The sequence below is a fragment of the Coccidioides posadasii genome, chromosome 3 (genome assembly GCF_018416015.2).
Source record: "Coccidioides posadasii str. Silveira chromosome 3, complete sequence".
Taxonomy (NCBI): Eukaryota; Fungi; Ascomycota; class Eurotiomycetes; order Onygenales; family Onygenaceae; genus Coccidioides; species Coccidioides posadasii.
In genome coordinates, this window is record NC_089409.1 from 5595040 (window position 1) to 5612572 (window position 17533).

Here is a 17533-nt window from a genome sequence, read left to right on the forward strand (position 1 = left end):
CCGTAGATCAAGAAATACCCCAGAACCGGAATGGATAATATTGGAGCTGTTCTCATTTCAACACATACCATAAGCGTGAAGGGTATCATACACATACAGCATCATTGAAATCACGCCGTATCCTTCAATTCATCCACAATTTCTTGTAAAAATCCTTGGAAAACAAACACACATTGAAGGGAGACAAAGTATCAACACACTCGCAGAGGTCAATACCAGCCTTGATTTTAAAAAGAAAAACAAAAATCCACAAAGCCCACACAATAGTCGTCCTCGAACACCTTACAATGCTGTCGAATGCTTCAGACGACCTCAACATCCTTCAGACACAATCATGCCTCTTGCTCAACTTGAAGCTTCAAGATCCTTTTCCAGCATCCTCGCAAATTCATCATCATCTCCTTCCGTCACTTCTGAGGTGTCGGCCGCAACCGTGGCTGGGTCAGAAATCGTCCCTGAGCCTGTTGTGTCTATATCACTCGAACCCTGCAAATTTCCCTCCATCATCCTTGCAAATTCATTATCTCCGGGATCACACGCATCGGGCATGGTTGCTGTCTGGTGCACACCCGTTTCAATCTGACGACTTGACGCGGTTTGACGAGGGCGACCAGATACACTGTTGTCCTTTACTCTGTCATGTCGACAGTTGTTAGGTGTCGTAGGGGTAGAGGAAGTATTAGCCGTATTTGATGGAACATTAGTATGCGGTTGGGGCTGACTGGTTAAAGCATTCGTGAAACGTTGTTGCATGTGATTTTTGTTACCCAGCCACCGATATTCTTTCTTGCGCATGGACTTGAAAAGTTCTTTCTGCGAAACTGGGATGTCTGTTGCAGGAGTGGAATTGACGTTTTGAGCTTTCTTTGGTTGACTTGACATATCGCCGTCCGCGTCGCCAGTTAAATCAACCATGACTGGGGTTGGTGCAGATGAAGCGCTAGGAGTCATAGGCGCAGAAGTTGCAGCAGATGGTACGGCGCTACCAGTAGCAGGGGTCGACGTCACGCTAGTTGGTGCAGGGCGATTGCTTGGTAGTCTGGGTACCTGGGTATTTTGCTGAATTGGAGCCGGTGCGGAGCATTGTTGGGTTAGCCTAGTCTGGTGAACCTGAAATTGCATTGGCTGCACTAGCTGTCGCAGTTGATGGAACTGTGCGCAAAGGTTATTGTATATGTTGACAAGACCGAAATACCGGTTTTGCCAATAACGCGCCTCCTTTGAGGCCTCTTCCTCCTTTTTCGCGTTCACAGTTACCGCCCGCTTCAGATATTTAATGTCGTCTTTAAACCTCTGATATTGACTTTTTTGAGTCACCGGATCAACGTTGCTATACATCTGGAGTTCCGCCATGAGTTTATCCCGATCAGAAATGCACGTCTCGAGTCGTTTTCGATAGTCGTTGAGGAGAGATGCAACCTCGTCATCCGCGGCTTTGATCGATCTGACGTGAAGAGATGGGCTAGATGGAAGATAGCCTAGATCTCCCCCCGGTCGGGGGTATGGGGAGATATATTTGGGTCTTTGGCGGCAAAACCACCCACTTTCTCGAGATTGAGTTAGAAGGATATCCTCATCTTTTAACTGACAGACTTTCTTGAGATGCTCGGATATCCGGGGTCCAGTGGTATTTGCTATCAAAGGCATCATAAATTGAGGTTTTCCGGCGTTCTGGCTTGTGGATGCGGCGTCCAACAACGGGCTGTTGGCCCGATCATCAAACAGAGAATCAATAGACGATTCACGCTCAAAACTAGCAGCATCTATATCTACTGAGTGACATGGAGTAGCGGGTGCTACGCCATGGGGGCGAAACGGGGGTAACGATAATGCTGCTTGGGAGTTCGTGGATTGGTGGATTGCGAGATCTCCTCGCTTCTCCAATGCAAGAGATGTCGATACGGAGCCTACGCTGTTCGTTGACGCACTGCTCGAGTTGCTAGATGCGTTAAACAGGCCGATCGAGGGAATGCCCAAAGATGAACGTGATTGGTTGTTTGAACCCTGGTGTGCTTCACTAAGGATAGGCGTTGCGATCACAGGAACGCCGGATCTAGCATAGGGTTGAGGCTTTTCGATTGACCCTATGGCTGCATCCATCCGGGGTGGACGGCGTCGATGGTCGTGACGGAACACATTGGAGACGGGATGACTATCGCCGATAAAGGTGGACTGAATGGAGTGGCCCATACACTGTCTCTTTGCAACAGGTTCATTACCTTTGACAGAGGATAGTACATGATCCTCATCAACACTGATATCATCGACAGATCTTTTATGCTCGGGTCCACGACCTGGTGTCGGGGCAAGTCGTCGGTACCTCGAATCACTCGCGAAAGTAGGACCAGGAAGGACGGTCGGGACAGGACGATGGAGTTCTTGCGTTCCAGTGATCAGGTTCTGGGCTTGGTAAGGTCCAGCCACCGGGACATCATTGGTGGGCGTCTGGCCAGGCTGACCCTGAGTTGACAACAAACCAGAAAGGTCTACATCGCGGAGAAACCGATCGAGCTCGTTCGGATCTAAATCATACTCGGCCGGCAGGTCAAACAGGTCATCACCCGCACCAAGACCTTGAAGATCAAGGTCCTGGTTCTGATTGTGATTTCGATCCTGCTGCAGCTGTGACCCGGGGAGAGGTGTAAGCCCCAGACCTTGACCAGTGACAGGCTGAGAAGAAGGGAGTTCAGAATGGTTTGGAGTAGGGTGCTGTTGCAAGCCTAAAGAAGCATAAATACCTTCTGAAGATGGCGTTGCTGTCTCCATCTTGGATAGGAAATCTATCAAAGATGAAGCTGCAAAGGTAGCTTGATGGATTGGACCATCTAAAGCCCCAGAGATGAGCCTGGTTTATAACCTGATTCAAAAGGGTAGAGGGAGCCCACCAGCACTATGCTGATGGAAGTTTTGGAGCCGTGAATGGGGACCAGGAAATGTGTGCCTTGGGGCAACCTCCTGATGGCAATCCAATCACTCAGGTAGAACAGTTAGACCAATAGAAGGCCCAAAGAGATCTCTATTGTTCACAAGAGGACATGAAAACGCTGTGTTCCGACAGAATTGAGCTCGAAGCCTCACGTCCTTCACCAATTTTCTCGAACAAAATGTCAATTTAAGCGGTGGTCCGTGCGTTTGCCCCAAAGTGAAGGTTGTGATGTGTAATCACAGCACTAGAACTACCGAACTAGCCTTTTTTATTCTAGTATAATGCTGAATAACCAAATCTTAGTCATGTGGCGTTGCCGCAACTGGGCTTATCGCTATCAGCCAAGAGTCGGGACATTCACAGCTCCCAGAAACGCTGCCTGCGCAGTTTCAAGAGTCCTCCAAGGGAGTGCGACAGAGCCTCCTTAATTCTTTAATCCTGTATTTCCATTTGGCGGGTGTTGAGGACGTGAATTCTTTCAGCATGAGTGTCATTCTATGTACCGGTAAGCCTTCATGCCTCTTCATTGTCACGAAGTGGGAAAGCAGCTAAGGCCAATCTCCCTTCAAAGCTGGCTATGACCATACAATCCGGTAAGCAACACATTTTCTAAAATTTTTTAATGCTGACCTGTGAATTCTGGAAGGTCACCTCTAACTCATCAACCAGGTTTTGGGAAGCCCTCTCAGGAATATGTTCGAGGACAATCCAGCACCCTTTGTCCCAGGTGAATCGGCTATGCATCACCCCCGATAAGCGCTATATCGCTGCGGCTGGCCGGCACAGCGTGAACCTTTACGACATTAAGTCCAATATACCCGATCCTGTTATGACGTTCAATGGCCACACGAACAATGTCACCGGCGTCGCGTTTCACTGCGAAGGAAAATGGATGGTTACGAGCTCAGAAGATGGTACAGTCAAGGTTTGGGAGACGCGGTCCGGGTCGCTTCAGAGGAATTACAATCACAAGTCGCCGGTTAACGACGTTGTGATCCACCCGAATCAGGGAGAGTTGATTAGCTGCGACTACTCAGGTACCATCAGAGTCTGGGATCTAGGGGAGAATCGCTGCAGTCATCAGTTGATACCCGAGGAAGATGTGTCTGTGGCAAGCGTTAGTGTTGCCAGTGATGGATCATTGCTTTGCGCTGGAAATAATAAGGTAACACTACATTGAGCTGACTTTGTGTGAAATGCCAACCTTGCTCATGTGGTGCATTATAGGGAAATGTATACCTATGGCGCATGGTGCAAGATCACGACCTTACCAAAATAGTGCCCATCGCAACCTTCCAGGCACACAAGGACTACATCACAAGGGTTTTGTTGTCCCCTGATGTTAAACATCTCGCAACTTGTTCGGCAGATCATACTGCTAGAATTTGGAACCTTGACCCGGAATACCCCCCCGCAAAAGCCGCGGCTGAGGCCAGGGCCGCAGCAGGAGAGGAGGTCCAAGGCCCTAACAATGCTTCTTCTCCAATACCCCAAACTCCAGCACCAAACGGCAAAGCCCATATGTATCAACCTCAGCTGACCAACGGGGTCCCTGAAACCGCCGCTAGTCAGCATACGACCGTGGACAGGCCCCACGAATACGGCTCAAGCTCAGACTCCAGAGATGGACCGGTTTCGCACCCCACCCAAAGAGATTTTGATTACGAAGGCTCCACTGAAAATGAGGAACCCAGCCCACAGTCATTAGCGCTGCTAGAAAGGCCTCCTATAGACCCAACCACCAACACGCTTTATCTTGAAACCACCCTTGCCGTTCACCAGCGTTGGGTTTGGGATTGTGCCTTCTCCGCAGATTCCGCATATCTTGTTACGGTGTGCAGTGATCATTATGCCCGCTTGTGGGAGCTCGCGTCTGGGCAGATCATCCGACAGTACAGCGGCCATCATCGAGGGGCAGTGTGTGTTGCGTTGAATGATTACTCGGAACCGAGATGATTTGTTAAAAGAAGCTTGTTGGTGTTGAAATTTATGTATATGCACCCTTTTCGTCGAATTTATGATACCTTCTCTGCCCCGTCATTGCTTTACGACTCCCTGTATTTCATGTCCAAATTCTCAATGACTTATTTCTTCAGGCATGGCGTTGGGTGGATTTTATTACATTAGGATAGAAGAGGCTCCGAAGGTTTAATGTTTTGCAAATTGAATTTGCCAATACATGTCATAGGTCTGAGAAGTCATAAAGGTTTTCTACGCCAATCCGCGAATCGAGGGACCTGAAAGATCCAGTTTCATTATAAACACCCATCGGCATAAGAAATGGATCCAATACCCAATGCTTCGCGGAGTATATTGAAGCTCCTCTTTACCTTCATCCTTGACCTCTCCGCACGCTAATTTCTTGATCTCGTTACACCCAAAAGAATCTACAATCCACGCGGGGCTCATCCTACTTCCTTTTTTTGTGTTGTTGAACATGAGCCTAGCTTAAAGAAAAAGAAGCAACATAACTCCCCACCATAAAGGGGCACACTGCCTACTTTCGCTTCTTCAGGGTTCACTTCAAAAAGAGCCGAACCAGACAACATTTAGCACCAAGTCCAACCCTTTCTCGATTCCATTTGGGTATTTATATGTCCACATCCCGTCGCGCTTGATATCCCAGTATGCGCCCGACGCAGAGTGCATGCCACGCCGCCCCGCAACTTCGACCGAGTTCGCGCCTAGGTTAAAGTCTGAAGATTGCGCGTCGGTGAGGCCTTGTTGAATTACAGTGCAGTTCACGGTAAAACGGTAGGAGGGTTGTTTGGACTCTGATGGGGATGGAGAGGGTGTGGAACCAGTGGACGTGGTGGCTGATATTAGCGATTGGAGGATTTTGTTCTGTGGGCAATGAATGGTTTAGTTGATATGTCGCTGGTCAATGTATCATTTGCGACGAAATGCGAAAATGGAAGGGCTCGATAGAACGTACGATTATTTGAGAGCTCCATTGGCCAACTTTCTCGTGGTCATAGCTGCTAACACCTTCTAGTGTTGCGTCGCATGCCTGCGTAGCAGCTCAAATTGCGATGTGAGTATGGAGGGGTCAACTTTCGCTTTGGAACACGGGTGTCAATCCCAATCATACCTCAGCCGCAATCCTTGACAACTCCTCGATCGGAACAGGCTACAGGGGAGAAGCTGTTAACAAACAAAGCAAGCGGCTCGTACTCTTCGAGAAAGGGATACGAACAGGATTGTTAGGCGTAGCTTCAGTGGTCATTGTGAGATGTCGCAAGGTCAAGAAGGTAAGCGAGGTTTGGTGAACGAGGGGAAGGCTCCGCAGCACTCAAGGCTTTGAAGAGGGACGATAAAGTTGGAAACAACAGGTTAAAGCTCACTGCGGAATCCTCGCCTCAGCTTCAGCTTGAAAATAATCCAGGCCGCTGCGTGCTCGTCCCAAACAGTGACGTCGTGAGAATATTCCTTAGATAAGCACGCCAAGACCCGTAACTAGCTTGGGGGGAACCGGAGCGGTCAAAGATCTGGCCTGCCCTCTTCGCTGGTCTGGTGGGACGAATCATGAACAATGTGGCATGCTATTAGGGATATTGAACTGGTGATTGGCATTTTTGCCTAGGTGATCTATTACATGCAAAGAATGATTATCTGGAAAGTACTCTGTACGGCGTCGAATGGGCTTATTTTGGGTCCCTGTGTCGGTTTTTTGTGCCGCAGCGGGGAAGCGTGAAAGTACAGGATCCACAATGTTTCCAGCGCAGATTCGAAGATAAAATCTACTGTTTTTCCTACTAGTTTTACACATTCCTTACTCTATACCCAACTTAATAATCCTGCTCCCACAGTCACCTGTAGCAAGATGAACAATTTTCAGCTCAATTGCTCTGGGTTGTTTCCTAGTTCTAGTCAAGCCTTTGCTTCATTGACTACCAACCTGGCAATCTTTATCCAAAGGCTACGGAGGTGAACATTGCTACAAATTCTAGCATCACTTACACAGAATGAACGAGCTTGGAGCCCTACAAACTAACATCTGTGTGAATTGTGGAAGCACTGAGTATGGAAACATCTCCCTCACCATCCCAGAGCCAGCCTGCAGACAGAGAAAAAAAAAAATTATATAACTAGTGATGATGAAGATCTGCTCTGTGATCTCTTCTCTGATGATGATAATCTTGGCCTGCTAGATACTGATGTCTTGCTTGACTTGGATGAGGCGTGCTATCACCTGAAGAATCCCAGCCAGGGCAATAAGAATCGCCCATGGCCTAGCCACTCAGTTGCTAATTCTACTAGTTTGGATGGTGCTTTCAGGAATGGTCCCTGTATGCAGGTAGAGTCTGGAGACACTCAAGATAACGTATGTTTACACCCCTCGGTCTCTACGATTCTAATGTGCACCAGACACACTGATCCTAATTACTGAGGACTTGAACCTGTGCTTGAGCAATAACAAGACCATGGCTGGGGGTGATGTGTCCCAGTCGGACGCGATCTTGGGAAAGACTTCAGGACTCTCAAGTAACAGGGAGCAGTCTAAGATATCTTTGGATCATGTGGTCAAGGAAGGGTATGCATCAGACAACAATGATATGATCCCTCTCACTTGGGCTCTCAAGAGCAAGTATGAGGATAGTGAATATAACTGCACTGAGATGATTGACACCACCACTGCAACTGACAGTGGCTCCAAAACAACAAGCCAAAAGCAGCCCAAAACAATTAGACCCCAGCCTCCTGTACTGTTGGAAACCACTACATGTTGGTAGCTCTATATTGATTGGATCCATGTGGCCTGATTTGGCAATAAAGTGTGGCTTCCTTGGCTATGAGATGAGAATGAGAAGTCATGGGTTTATGTTGCATGGCACTGCATCTGGGAGCCTGTAGAGGAGTTTACCCCTGTTGAGGCAGACAAGGTGAAACTACATCAGCAGCCAATATGTTGTGGAAGAGCAGTGAAGAAGAAAGCAGGTGGACCAAGGAAGGCTTGAGTGGAGAAGTAGATAGTGTAGTTCACATAATTGTCATGGCTTTCCCTTTGATACACACATGTCCCTTCCGCAATCCACAGGTCATCAAGCAGTTAGCATTCTCCGCCTTGCTTACTCGCGGTTGAAGTTTGTGTGATTGAATATTCATCTGTGTGTTCCCCTTGTTCATTCCCTATTGAGAAGGCTTAATGTAACAATCTGAGAAGCGCTAATTAGAGATATTGATTCTTAAGAGAATTTGCTTCTCCTGCTCATGTGAGACATCTTCAAACCACTTGTGCGCCAACGCCTCATGGGCCGTGATTCTCTTTTTCGGATCAAAATTTGTCATGGCACTTTTAAAGTCTTTATCAACACCCTTCCAGAGGGAAAATGGTCTGCGAGGGTGATCTTTGTCGAAACCATCCCGAATTACTTCGAAAACACGAACCCAGGGATTATCACCAAGATGCTTCAAAAACCCACTCATTCCACCTTCATCTGCAAAGTATGATACTTGGCGCTCAATGACAATGCTCAAACGGTCCACATCCTCGTCCAACTCATCTTCCCCAACAGCAAAGATGACGCGTTTAAAAACATTGTCCGCTTGATATCTACTCCAAGTAAGGCACCGCTTACAATTCACGATAGGGATTACGTACCAGTATGAACAATATCCTGATCATGGAATTCTACAATTCCACGAAGAGCATCCCTGAGAATCCTTTTTGTCACTTCGAGTGGCAAGTCCTTTTGAGCAAGATGTAGGAGATGGTCCGCGAAATACTCAAAAACAAATATCGATTCTTGGGGATAGTGCTTGAAAAAATATCATGGTTTACATAGCGCCACTGTCTCATTCTCCACTTCATGACTGCGACAATCGGCAGCATCCCACTGAGCCGAAGGGGCTCCAGGGGCTCAGCAGCATGGGCTATCCTGAAACTGCAGTGAAGGTACCGGGTCACCACAGAATCGGCTTCCCCGAGCATTTGCCATGACGCGGAATATTCACCAGATCCGATGCTCGACAACTCGTTATTGCATCTGGAAGTGAAAGGGAAGTCGATAAAATTTCTCCATTTCCTCTTCATAGTCTGAAAAGGAAAATGCAAAGGACTACCTGCGCTGGTCCCACAGCTGGCTCTTATTTTGGTCCAGCAAGGCGGCCCAGAAGTCGCTAGAAACGATTTGGAGGTGATTGTTGACAGGGCGTGGTCCCTACTTGAGCCCAGTTCGCTGTTTCCAAAACAAGTCTTTCTTTTCATCCCAGTAAATCTTCGGACATTCTTTTGGAAGTGGAGCGTAGAAACTCATCCGATCGCTAACAGAAGGCTTCTCGGGATCAATACAATATAGGCTGATTCTCAAGTTCCAGAGGCCATTCTCAGTCAGCTCGCTGTGCTTCAGGGCCCTTGTTTCCTTGAATATGCAGTCCACTATATGGGCTACGCGTTGGATCTTCCCAAAGCGAGAAATGATAAAATGACGCACGTGTTTTATATTCAAGGACGTCATGTTGACGAGGTATGTATGTGCGCAAGTCAACTGCGCAACTCAAATGGCAGGAAGGGGCAAAAGAGGAAGACAATTTAAACAAGTTGCAAGTGAGAGAAATTGATAGCATCTCATTTTTATATTCCACGTTCTGCTTGCTGGCAGACTCGGATGGTGTCTCTGACGCTAGCGTCCAAGAATGCTAAGCGCGGTGGCGTTGTCTTGTAATTTGGAAGCAGTAATAGCTTCAATCAAATAACAAAATGTAGTACAGAGTATAATTCCGGCTAATTGTTTGTAACTATAATAGGAGGCTATCGAGTTCGAATGTTGCCAACTACGGAGTGCAAAGTAGTGCAAAATCATGATTTTACAGTGCCAAGAAGTCTCACATCTGCCACAAACCAATCCCATTCAAGTTCTTCAATTTAGAACCCATGAGCCTCCAGAATATCGGCGCCTATGCTGAGCCAAACCGCATTCCACTGCTATTCATGGAAGTGGGGCTCATTCAAAATTCACAATAGGATGCATGAATTTTGGGATCATATTGTGTCTGAAACTTCTGGACAGTACTGCCTGCTTGAACAGAGGATGTCTGGATATGTTTGCAGCTATGAGAACAATGTTTAATGCCTCTGCTCTCATTGAACAGAGATGGAAACATCTCATCCACCAGGTGACATGGCCCGTCACCAGTTAAGGTATCTCGTTTTGGGCCTAGGGTGTCTTTCCAATCACTATGCCTCTAGTCAACATGTTGCACCGTTTTAGTGATTGCTCCTAGACTACACTTATAGGGCAACTAGATATACAAGGCAGCGGGCTTTTGTACCTTGTCGGCATTTAATTTTTTTTCAGTTTCTTTTTATTTTCTGCCGCTCACCACCAGTTTCCAATTTACTCTCTTCTTTCTCTTGGCTTGATACATACCTCTAACTCAAGCTAGATGGACCTTGTCGAGAAGTCTCTTCCGGTTATGGTTAGTTCGAAGAGACTGTGGAAAAAATATGCCAGCCAACAAGATGCCGTGACACCAAATATATATATATATATATGATCAAGGACTACTCCTCGGCTTCTAAAATCGAAGCAAAACAGTACCTTGCCCTCCGGGCTCTTTGGAAAATCCACAGCTCTGCCGGTCTCGTGCCTGAAAATTGCGGAATTAAGGGGACCGAAAAGCCAAAGAGTGGTTGAACGACGTTTCATACTGGAAAGGACTCGTCAAACAGGTCAGGGAAGATGAAATGGACCCTCCGGATGATCTCCTCCCCGTCCCGCCTCTGGGAGACTTTAAGCCCATGTGGTACTATCAACAGCTCGTTCTACAATCCAGGCTGAGCACCGAGGACATCGAGGACCGCTACGTCGACAGCCATATTCAATTTTACCCCCTCGCGGAGGGGACCCGGTTCAAAACTATGGACCAGATACCGCAGTCCGAACCATCGCAGCCTGAAAGCCCGAGCCCCTCAAATAGTACCAAGGCCGAAGTGGCATGCTGCTTGCTCAGGAGCGGCACGAGATATTTATTGTCATGGCGGATTATGACGCCGAGTATGTTGAGTACCTTACAGGCCCTGAGCGCACTGCTGACTATAACTCATTCTTGACGATGAACGAGTTTGGGCCCTGAGACATTTCGAGCGCGGAGGATGTCGCAACAGATTGCTGTGATTATTTTGGCGGTGACCTTGCAGCTTAGCAACGGCGAATCACTTATCTAAACTCGCCAGAAAGCCTATTATTTGCTGGATGTTGACTTTACGCGTTTGTTTATTTCCTTGTTGCTGTTTTTGATCTCTTTTTTCTATCGCTTTTAATCAGGCCCCGTATATCTATACTCCTATGCTGTTTGGTCGCGCGTGAGTGTTTCTGGATCCCACCGTTAAAGCTGCCTCCGCTGTTTCATCATGTCCTCCCGAGCGAGGTTTCCCTCTGGCCTAGTTCCGGGCAAGCTGCAATCATTTATCAGGAGAGTACCCAAGCACCAGCCAAGGCTTCGGGCATTTCGTCCGTCCTCCATGTAATTGCATCAGAATCCTTACTGAGAAAAATAATGGTGAGAATGAGTACAAGTCACGGGCTTGTGTTATCCACTGATCTGCCAGGATGCCACACTCGTCTCAATCGTATACGCACGGTACTGAGGCATCGTACCAACTGAAGGGTATACTTTCTCTTGACGTATGTATGACCTGCGATACAGCCACGCAAGGAAATTCTATCGGTATAACTGTGGGACAATCGAGGCAGTCATTGAACAGAAAACCTCAAGGGGTTAATCCAACTGAATAACTGAACTGAACTCGGTATCTCTATACAAAGAAATAGAATAGGAATGATATGATGAGCTACTGAATACACTTGCTATGAAGAGATGTTGGAAATTCTATCCCATTCTCGTCCCAACAGTCAGTTTAATAAGTATATTAAGTTATATCCAAAGCGATATCAACAGTGTAAAAGACTTAATTCTAGCAGGTGAGTTCATCAGATTACTGATAATAAGCATTCTTATATATATGATGCTTTCGGGGTGATAGTTTAGATAGTCATGACTACTCTGTCTATCCACCAGTCTAGATAGGTCCCAATTATCCTGACTATCCAGTTCTGTGACCCTTTTGCCTAAGATTCTTCCTTTCTGGTCTGTGACTCGGCCTCATCCAGGTTGTTATCCAATCATTCCGGCTCTTCTGTTCTCGTGATGGAGGATGGCAGCTTATATAAAGTTACAAAAGCAGCGATACGCGCCTTGCATGTGGGTGACGCTAAACTAACTATATTAGGCAACGCCCATGGTATGGCATACCCCGTCGTCACTCCGTATCCTTGAACAAAAAAACCAGTCACCAGAACCACATTATGTCCAGTCAACCTCTCCTTCAGTCTGCCCCAGGTTAGTCTCGTTCAGAATGTAGCACTCTGCCGACCCTTCAACAGCATGCTCACAAATGCCTCCCGTAGGCAAGCGAATCGCCCTTCCCACCCGCGTCGAACCCAAAGTCTTTTTCGCCAACGAACGAACATTCCTCTCATGGCTGAACTTCACCATTATTCTCGGCGGCCTGGCGCTGGGCCTGCTTAATTTCGGGGATCGCGTTGGCCAGATCAGTGCTGCTTGTTTTACTTTTGTGGCCATGGCTGCCATGATATATGCGCTAGTGACATTCCACTGGCGTGCGACGAGCATTCGCAAAAGGGGCCAGAGCGGGTTCGACGATCGCTTTGGCCCTACGGTCTTGACGGTGGCATTGTTTGCGGCGGTCATCGTGAATTTTACGCTGAGGATGAAGGAAGGTGCATCCTGAGCCTCTTCGGATCATTTGGACATCGATTTAATTGGGTTGAGAGAGGGAGAGAGGGGAGGGAGGGAGGGGGAAAGAAAACAAGAGAAGGGAGCAAGAGTGAGAGAATGGATGTCTGTTGGATTATACGAGGATACGAGTCTTTTCCTGGATGATTTTTTGTGCAACATATACCAACCGGTGTGAAGGATCCTGGCTGCCGTTTTACTCTGTTTTATGCTGCTCATGTTTCGGGTCAGCTCCGTGCTGAGCTTTTGCAGCTGGCGATCTGATATGTATTTTTATGACAACTTGTGAGAAATGTCTGCTTGAATATCTGGGAAGTCCGGGCATATTATTAGCAGAATGGGCTATCGAGATTGGGTGTTATCAGAGCATTGACCTCTACTGCAAGCTATCGTATTGCCTTTCCTACCAAGACAAACACCAACATATTCAGGGTACTATTTAAAGTAAACAATGCGCTTGACGATGATTCGGGGAGGGAGCGGTCTAACAGGTTCCATCAAGACTGTTCTAGCCGTTTTACAACACACACACACACACACACACACAACCTTTGCACCATGAGGTGGCGGCTATGTAAGCTCCTTTGTGATTGAAGGGCTAGTGTAATGGAGTGTGTAGACGTATTGTCTTGTGATCTTGGTTACTCAGGCAAGATTAGACAGGGAAGGGAATGTGTACTGCTGTGGGTTTAGAGAAGCTGCCGTGGATCGCACGCCAAAGATCAACAAAGCCAGTAGTTATGTGAGTGACTACACAAAGAACGGGAGAACAGCAGAGGCCGCCGTCAGACACTAATCCATTACATAGCAGTTGCCTTTACGCTGCCTGCAGTCCACGTTCCATCGTCTGCAGAAGCTGAGCTCCCTCGACTTCGTGATGCCTCTAATTCTGTAGAAGCTCTTTGGCCCCGACGCGGCGGCCACCCGAAGTTGATATCACGTGATACACCGATGTTGACCTCATCATTGGCTGCAGCGCGGTGGGCCCCTGGTCAGGGTCGAAGCCGATCCAGAAGTTACGAAGCATCGCGCTTGGCGGGCGTGGATGCTCATTGCTGACCAGTCACAAATCCACTCTTGGCCAACAGCATGCGCGCAGCAGAGCCAGCCTGTCCTCGCTCGCTTTATCCTCTACAGCACTCATCTATACATATAGTTACTCACCACACACGGGCTGGAGACTGCGGCGACGTCGGATTTTATGTCACAGCGCACCGGAGCTTCTCCGTACAGTCCGTAAACGAACGCGTGTGTTTCATAAGGCTTAATGGAGGCTTGGCGGTAAATTACAAGTGCCGTGCCTAGACTTTGTTAGCGTGATACGGTCTCCCACCTCGCGACTCTTCCAGAAACCGAAACCTCCGTATTTGAAATACACGCACCGAGTCGGAGTTAGTGGGTGAGTAATCCGTCCACCAGTTCCAGCTGAGTGACTGGCAGGCAAGGCCCGTATTATTCCCTGTAAGACGCGGTATTTGCACTCCTCTCATCTCCGCCTCACGTTGAGCGACCCTGGAGCACCAGCTGAGCGATGCATCTCGAACCCTCGATTTGCAAAAGTCTTGCAGTGTTGGGCTGATCCTCTTTCGTCCGTCACCTCCGAGCAGTGGGCTCTGCTATGTAGAAGCCTTCTTTGCTTCATCCTATTTTAGGTACTCCGTTATCAGACCAACTTTGCTCCGTTCCGTTCTTTGGGCCGTCGTGCCTGGGGCGACTCAACCAGAAAATAGCCGTGGACGTCACACCCCCCCCCCTTCCGGCCTTAGCCAGACAACAGGAACGACAGTCAATAGCCACCAGCCAACACCAAACCACTTTCTGACCACAGCAACTCCTCGAACTCACTTTGCGGTTAGTCGCTTGCTGCGCGCCATCCTCCGTATCTTCAAAATTGTCGTATACATCGCGCATAACATACGTCAATTTGGCTTGCTACAGTAAGACGTCTAGGCATTCTCCACACGCTAGTTAACTCCGACTGTCTCAGCCCGATCCAACTCAACCCTTCTCCCATATGCGTGTCGGCGACATCGACTCCATGCTCCTCCCTCTTCTCTCCGCTACCCCATGGACGCAGATACTTGTTTGATTTAATCCCTCCATACCCGGTCCGAAAGAGATCACTTATCGCGCCCAGATTGCGCTGGGCTCTCTCGCCACCTGCTCCGCTCCTGAAACGCCGCGCCTGTCGACGTCACCTTCCCCTTGGCTTCCCGTCGCCCTGACTGAACGCGACTTGGCATCGATACGATCGAATAACCGATGCGCTTGCCTACTGTATCAGTGGCGGTGATACTGCGATAGTAGATGAGCTGCCTACGCGACTTGCCCGGTCGCTGAATTAACTCGTGCTGGTTACGGTGGGACGGAAAAAAGGAGGAAGGGAGATCGAGCAGGGTCAGCTCTCATATGGAATGTTTCGACTGATTCCTTGGTCTATTGGGGGTAATAAGGTGACAGCGGAGGAGGTGAAGATGTTGGCTGTACCGCAGCAAAAGTCGCCGAACATGGCAGGCCCGACACCGCACAAGTTAAAACGGAAAAGGACGAACTCGAGTGAATTGGGACCACCGCGTGGCGGCAACGGAGTCACTTCACCGACAACTAAGGCAGAGTCCTTTCACCAAGCCAACAACGTTGCCCAGAATAACATGAGCGAAGCGCAACATCTTGAGCCTACGAGCAGGACACCGCCCTCTGCAACATCCACCGATAATGCTATAGTACAAACGGCTGCCTCACTGCAGCACAGTGGAGGAGAAGGAAAGAGCATACAGGGCCAACAATTGAAACAGCAGGGAACAGAAGGCGCATTAGGCGCCGCATCGATTCACAGGATGGATGTCGAAACGTTGCGCCAAACGCTGGAAGCTCAGCTCAGTCTCGAAATCCTGCTCAAGCACAACGAACTGCGCCTTATCGATCAGGAAATCGCAAAATGTCAGGTCGCTATGGAGCAACTTCGTCGCTGCTCCGAGATTCCGTTTCCAACCTCGAGTATATCCGGAATTTCGCAAGCTGTTAGCAATGGCACGGGATTTGCGGTCTCACGGCCTGAAGACTGTCGACAACCGGTCTCTCCCTCTCCATGGGGAGTTACCGATGGCCCTTACAGTCGCCACTACGCAAGATGGCTATTGCCAGATCCTCGATTCGACGGTGGCGAACTCGAGCCTATACCCTCTGGAATTTATGGTGCGGGCAAGAGTTTGATGGAAGGTCGCACGACGCGTGGATCGTGGGCGGAAAGTACATCAAGGTCGCAACGAAACTCAGCCGGTGCAAAACTACAGGCCCTTTCGAGTGGTTACCCTCCACCCAAAGACAAAGCCGGACCCATGATTATGAAGCGAAAATCAGATGGCAAATTAGTAAAATTGGTGTGCTTGGATTGTCGAAGAGACAATTTCTCAAGCACACAAGGATTTATTAATCACTGTCGGATAGCTCATAATCGCAGCTTTGCCAGCCACGATGCTGCCGCTGCAGCGTCGGGTGAGCCAGTAGAGGTTGACGAGTCTGGCGCGATGATATGCCGGAACAACGAAACAGCTTCTAATGCCCCTCCGGGATACGTTCACCCTTTGATTAGATCTGCACATGTTTTAGACTCCACGGCGAGGAATGCCATGCAAAAACGGTCCCCGTCAAACACCCAGCGTGAAGACAAGCCTGTCAGCAGACCCGTTGCCAAAAGTGAGGCGGCTAACGTGGAATCCTACTCCCCGGCCAAAGCTCCTCCACCAAGCATACGTGACTCTGCTATGAGCCCCGACTTCAAAGCTTCACCACAGACGCCGCATCTTTCTGCTCTATTGCAGAAGCAGGGCCTTGGCTTGGATCTCTTTAATATCGTTGGCGACGCTTTAACAAAGACAGATATCGCCTCATACTCCTCCGAGGACGACTCCGATGCGGATGCTATGGATGTGGATACTACATCCAACGTTCAAGAAGCCCCGCCTAATTTTCGAAGTACTCGCTTGCCAGCTCGTTCTGTGGCTGCTCCCCTGCAGACTCAGCGGCCAAGTAGCCGCAAAGGATCTGACAAGCGTTCTCAAAAGGTGCCATCTCTACCACCTCTAAGACACCCCCCTTCAGCGCCAGCGGCGCACCGATCTCCCTACTCTCCGGCTATGGCGACAAGAACGAGCCCGCGAAGTGAACGGCAGCCGGTGCCAAGTAGTGATATTGAGATGGTTGATTCGAACTCTCCTAATCTGAGCCCAAACACTGTTGAATCCAACCAGGCACCTAGCTTGGTCAGTGATGACGATGAATATGAGGCTCCCTCAGAATCCGAAAGCCCGAGTCCCAGCCCATCGGAGTCCGGCCAGGACGACATATCATTTGACAATATTGAGGTTCAGGATGGCTTTGAAGCGAGTGGTGACGGATCAACAACTTCCACGACCTCCGTCAGCTACTCCGAACCTCACAAGCGCCATTTATCCACCGTTACGCGGCCTCCGCAAGCAAATCCTGTGAAAACGAGATCCATCAAACGCAGTCGCACCAGTGGCACTGTTGAAAATAGCAGTATCCAGACTGAACAGAAGCGCGTCACATTTGTCTCGCCTCCAGCCTCTCCCACGAAGGGCAAGAAAGGTAGTGCTAGGAAACCTCGCCGAAAATAGTCTGACTGTTGCCATGTATCGGGACGTGGTCTGGATTTCAACAGCCACACGATATCCTCTTTTACTTTTCGATGTTCTAGATCCTTTCCCTATACCGATCTTTTCCAATTATTTCATTATAATTTTTCTACTTTCCTGGTGGCGAGCGGGCGGTTGACTAGTATATTTCCTCAGTCACACGGTTTAGGGCTGGGTCTTGCACAATCAGCCA

At 48.7% G+C, this 17533-nt stretch overlaps 8 protein-coding genes across 8 annotated transcripts; 4 read left to right on the forward strand and 4 right to left on the reverse strand.

The window, feature by feature from the left end:
- Nucleotides 1-19: 19 nt before the first annotated feature.
- D8B26_006776 (uncharacterized protein) lies at nucleotides 20-2766 on the reverse strand (the record flags this gene model as incomplete). The annotated part of the gene is made up of 1 exon (XM_066125289.1): nucleotides 20-2766. One exon carries the CDS (start codon nucleotides 2764-2766, stop codon nucleotides 346-348), a length of 2421 nt encoding a protein of 806 aa, XP_065981371.1. The 3' UTR covers nucleotides 20-345.
- A 566-nt stretch (nucleotides 2767-3332) lies between these two features.
- Nucleotides 3333-5040, forward strand: LST8 (TOR complex subunit lst8). The gene is made up of 4 exons (XM_003070211.2): nucleotides 3333-3431; nucleotides 3498-3519; nucleotides 3596-4091; nucleotides 4154-5040. Exons 1-4 carry the CDS (start codon nucleotides 3410-3412, stop codon nucleotides 4880-4882), a joined length of 1269 nt encoding a protein of 422 aa, XP_003070257.1. The 5' UTR covers nucleotides 3333-3409; the 3' UTR covers nucleotides 4883-5040.
- Nucleotides 5041-5060: 20 nt separating this feature from the next.
- On the reverse strand, nucleotides 5061-6322 carry D8B26_006778 (uncharacterized protein). Its single transcript, XM_003070212.2, has 4 exons — nucleotides 6123-6322; nucleotides 6018-6056; nucleotides 5862-5936; nucleotides 5061-5770 (listed from the first exon to the last, which is right to left on the reverse strand). The coding sequence occupies exons 1-4, from the start codon at nucleotides 6150-6152 to the stop codon at nucleotides 5450-5452; spliced, it is 465 nt and encodes a 154-aa protein (XP_003070258.2). The 5' UTR covers nucleotides 6153-6322; the 3' UTR covers nucleotides 5061-5449.
- A 1770-nt stretch (nucleotides 6323-8092) lies between these two features.
- On the reverse strand, nucleotides 8093-8858 carry D8B26_006779 (uncharacterized protein; the record flags this gene model as incomplete). Its single annotated transcript, XM_066125290.1, has 3 exons — nucleotides 8093-8472; nucleotides 8529-8616; nucleotides 8709-8858. The coding sequence occupies 3 exons, from the start codon at nucleotides 8856-8858 to the stop codon at nucleotides 8093-8095; spliced, it is 618 nt and encodes a 205-aa protein (XP_065981372.1).
- Nucleotides 8859-9087: 229 nt separating this feature from the next.
- D8B26_006780 (uncharacterized protein) lies at nucleotides 9088-9384 on the reverse strand (the record flags this gene model as incomplete). Its single annotated transcript, XM_066125291.1, has 1 exon — nucleotides 9088-9384. One exon carries the CDS (start codon nucleotides 9382-9384, stop codon nucleotides 9088-9090), a length of 297 nt encoding a protein of 98 aa, XP_065981373.1.
- A 1229-nt stretch (nucleotides 9385-10613) lies between these two features.
- On the forward strand, nucleotides 10614-11232 carry D8B26_006781 (uncharacterized protein; the record flags this gene model as incomplete). Its single annotated transcript, XM_066125292.1, has 1 exon — nucleotides 10614-11232. One exon carries the CDS (start codon nucleotides 10614-10616, stop codon nucleotides 10977-10979), a length of 366 nt encoding a protein of 121 aa, XP_065981374.1. The 3' UTR covers nucleotides 10980-11232.
- Nucleotides 11233-12174: 942 nt separating this feature from the next.
- VTC1 (vacuolar transporter chaperone) lies at nucleotides 12175-13108 on the forward strand. Its single transcript, XM_003070214.2, has 2 exons — nucleotides 12175-12268; nucleotides 12337-13108. Exons 1-2 carry the CDS (start codon nucleotides 12235-12237, stop codon nucleotides 12678-12680), a joined length of 378 nt encoding a protein of 125 aa, XP_003070260.1. The 5' UTR covers nucleotides 12175-12234; the 3' UTR covers nucleotides 12681-13108.
- A 1862-nt stretch (nucleotides 13109-14970) lies between these two features.
- On the forward strand, nucleotides 14971-17348 carry D8B26_006783 (uncharacterized protein). The gene has a single exon (XM_003070215.2). It carries the CDS (start codon nucleotides 15100-15102, stop codon nucleotides 17320-17322), a length of 2223 nt encoding a protein of 740 aa, XP_003070261.2. The 5' UTR covers nucleotides 14971-15099; the 3' UTR covers nucleotides 17323-17348.
- The last annotated feature ends 185 nt before the right edge of the window (nucleotides 17349-17533 follow it).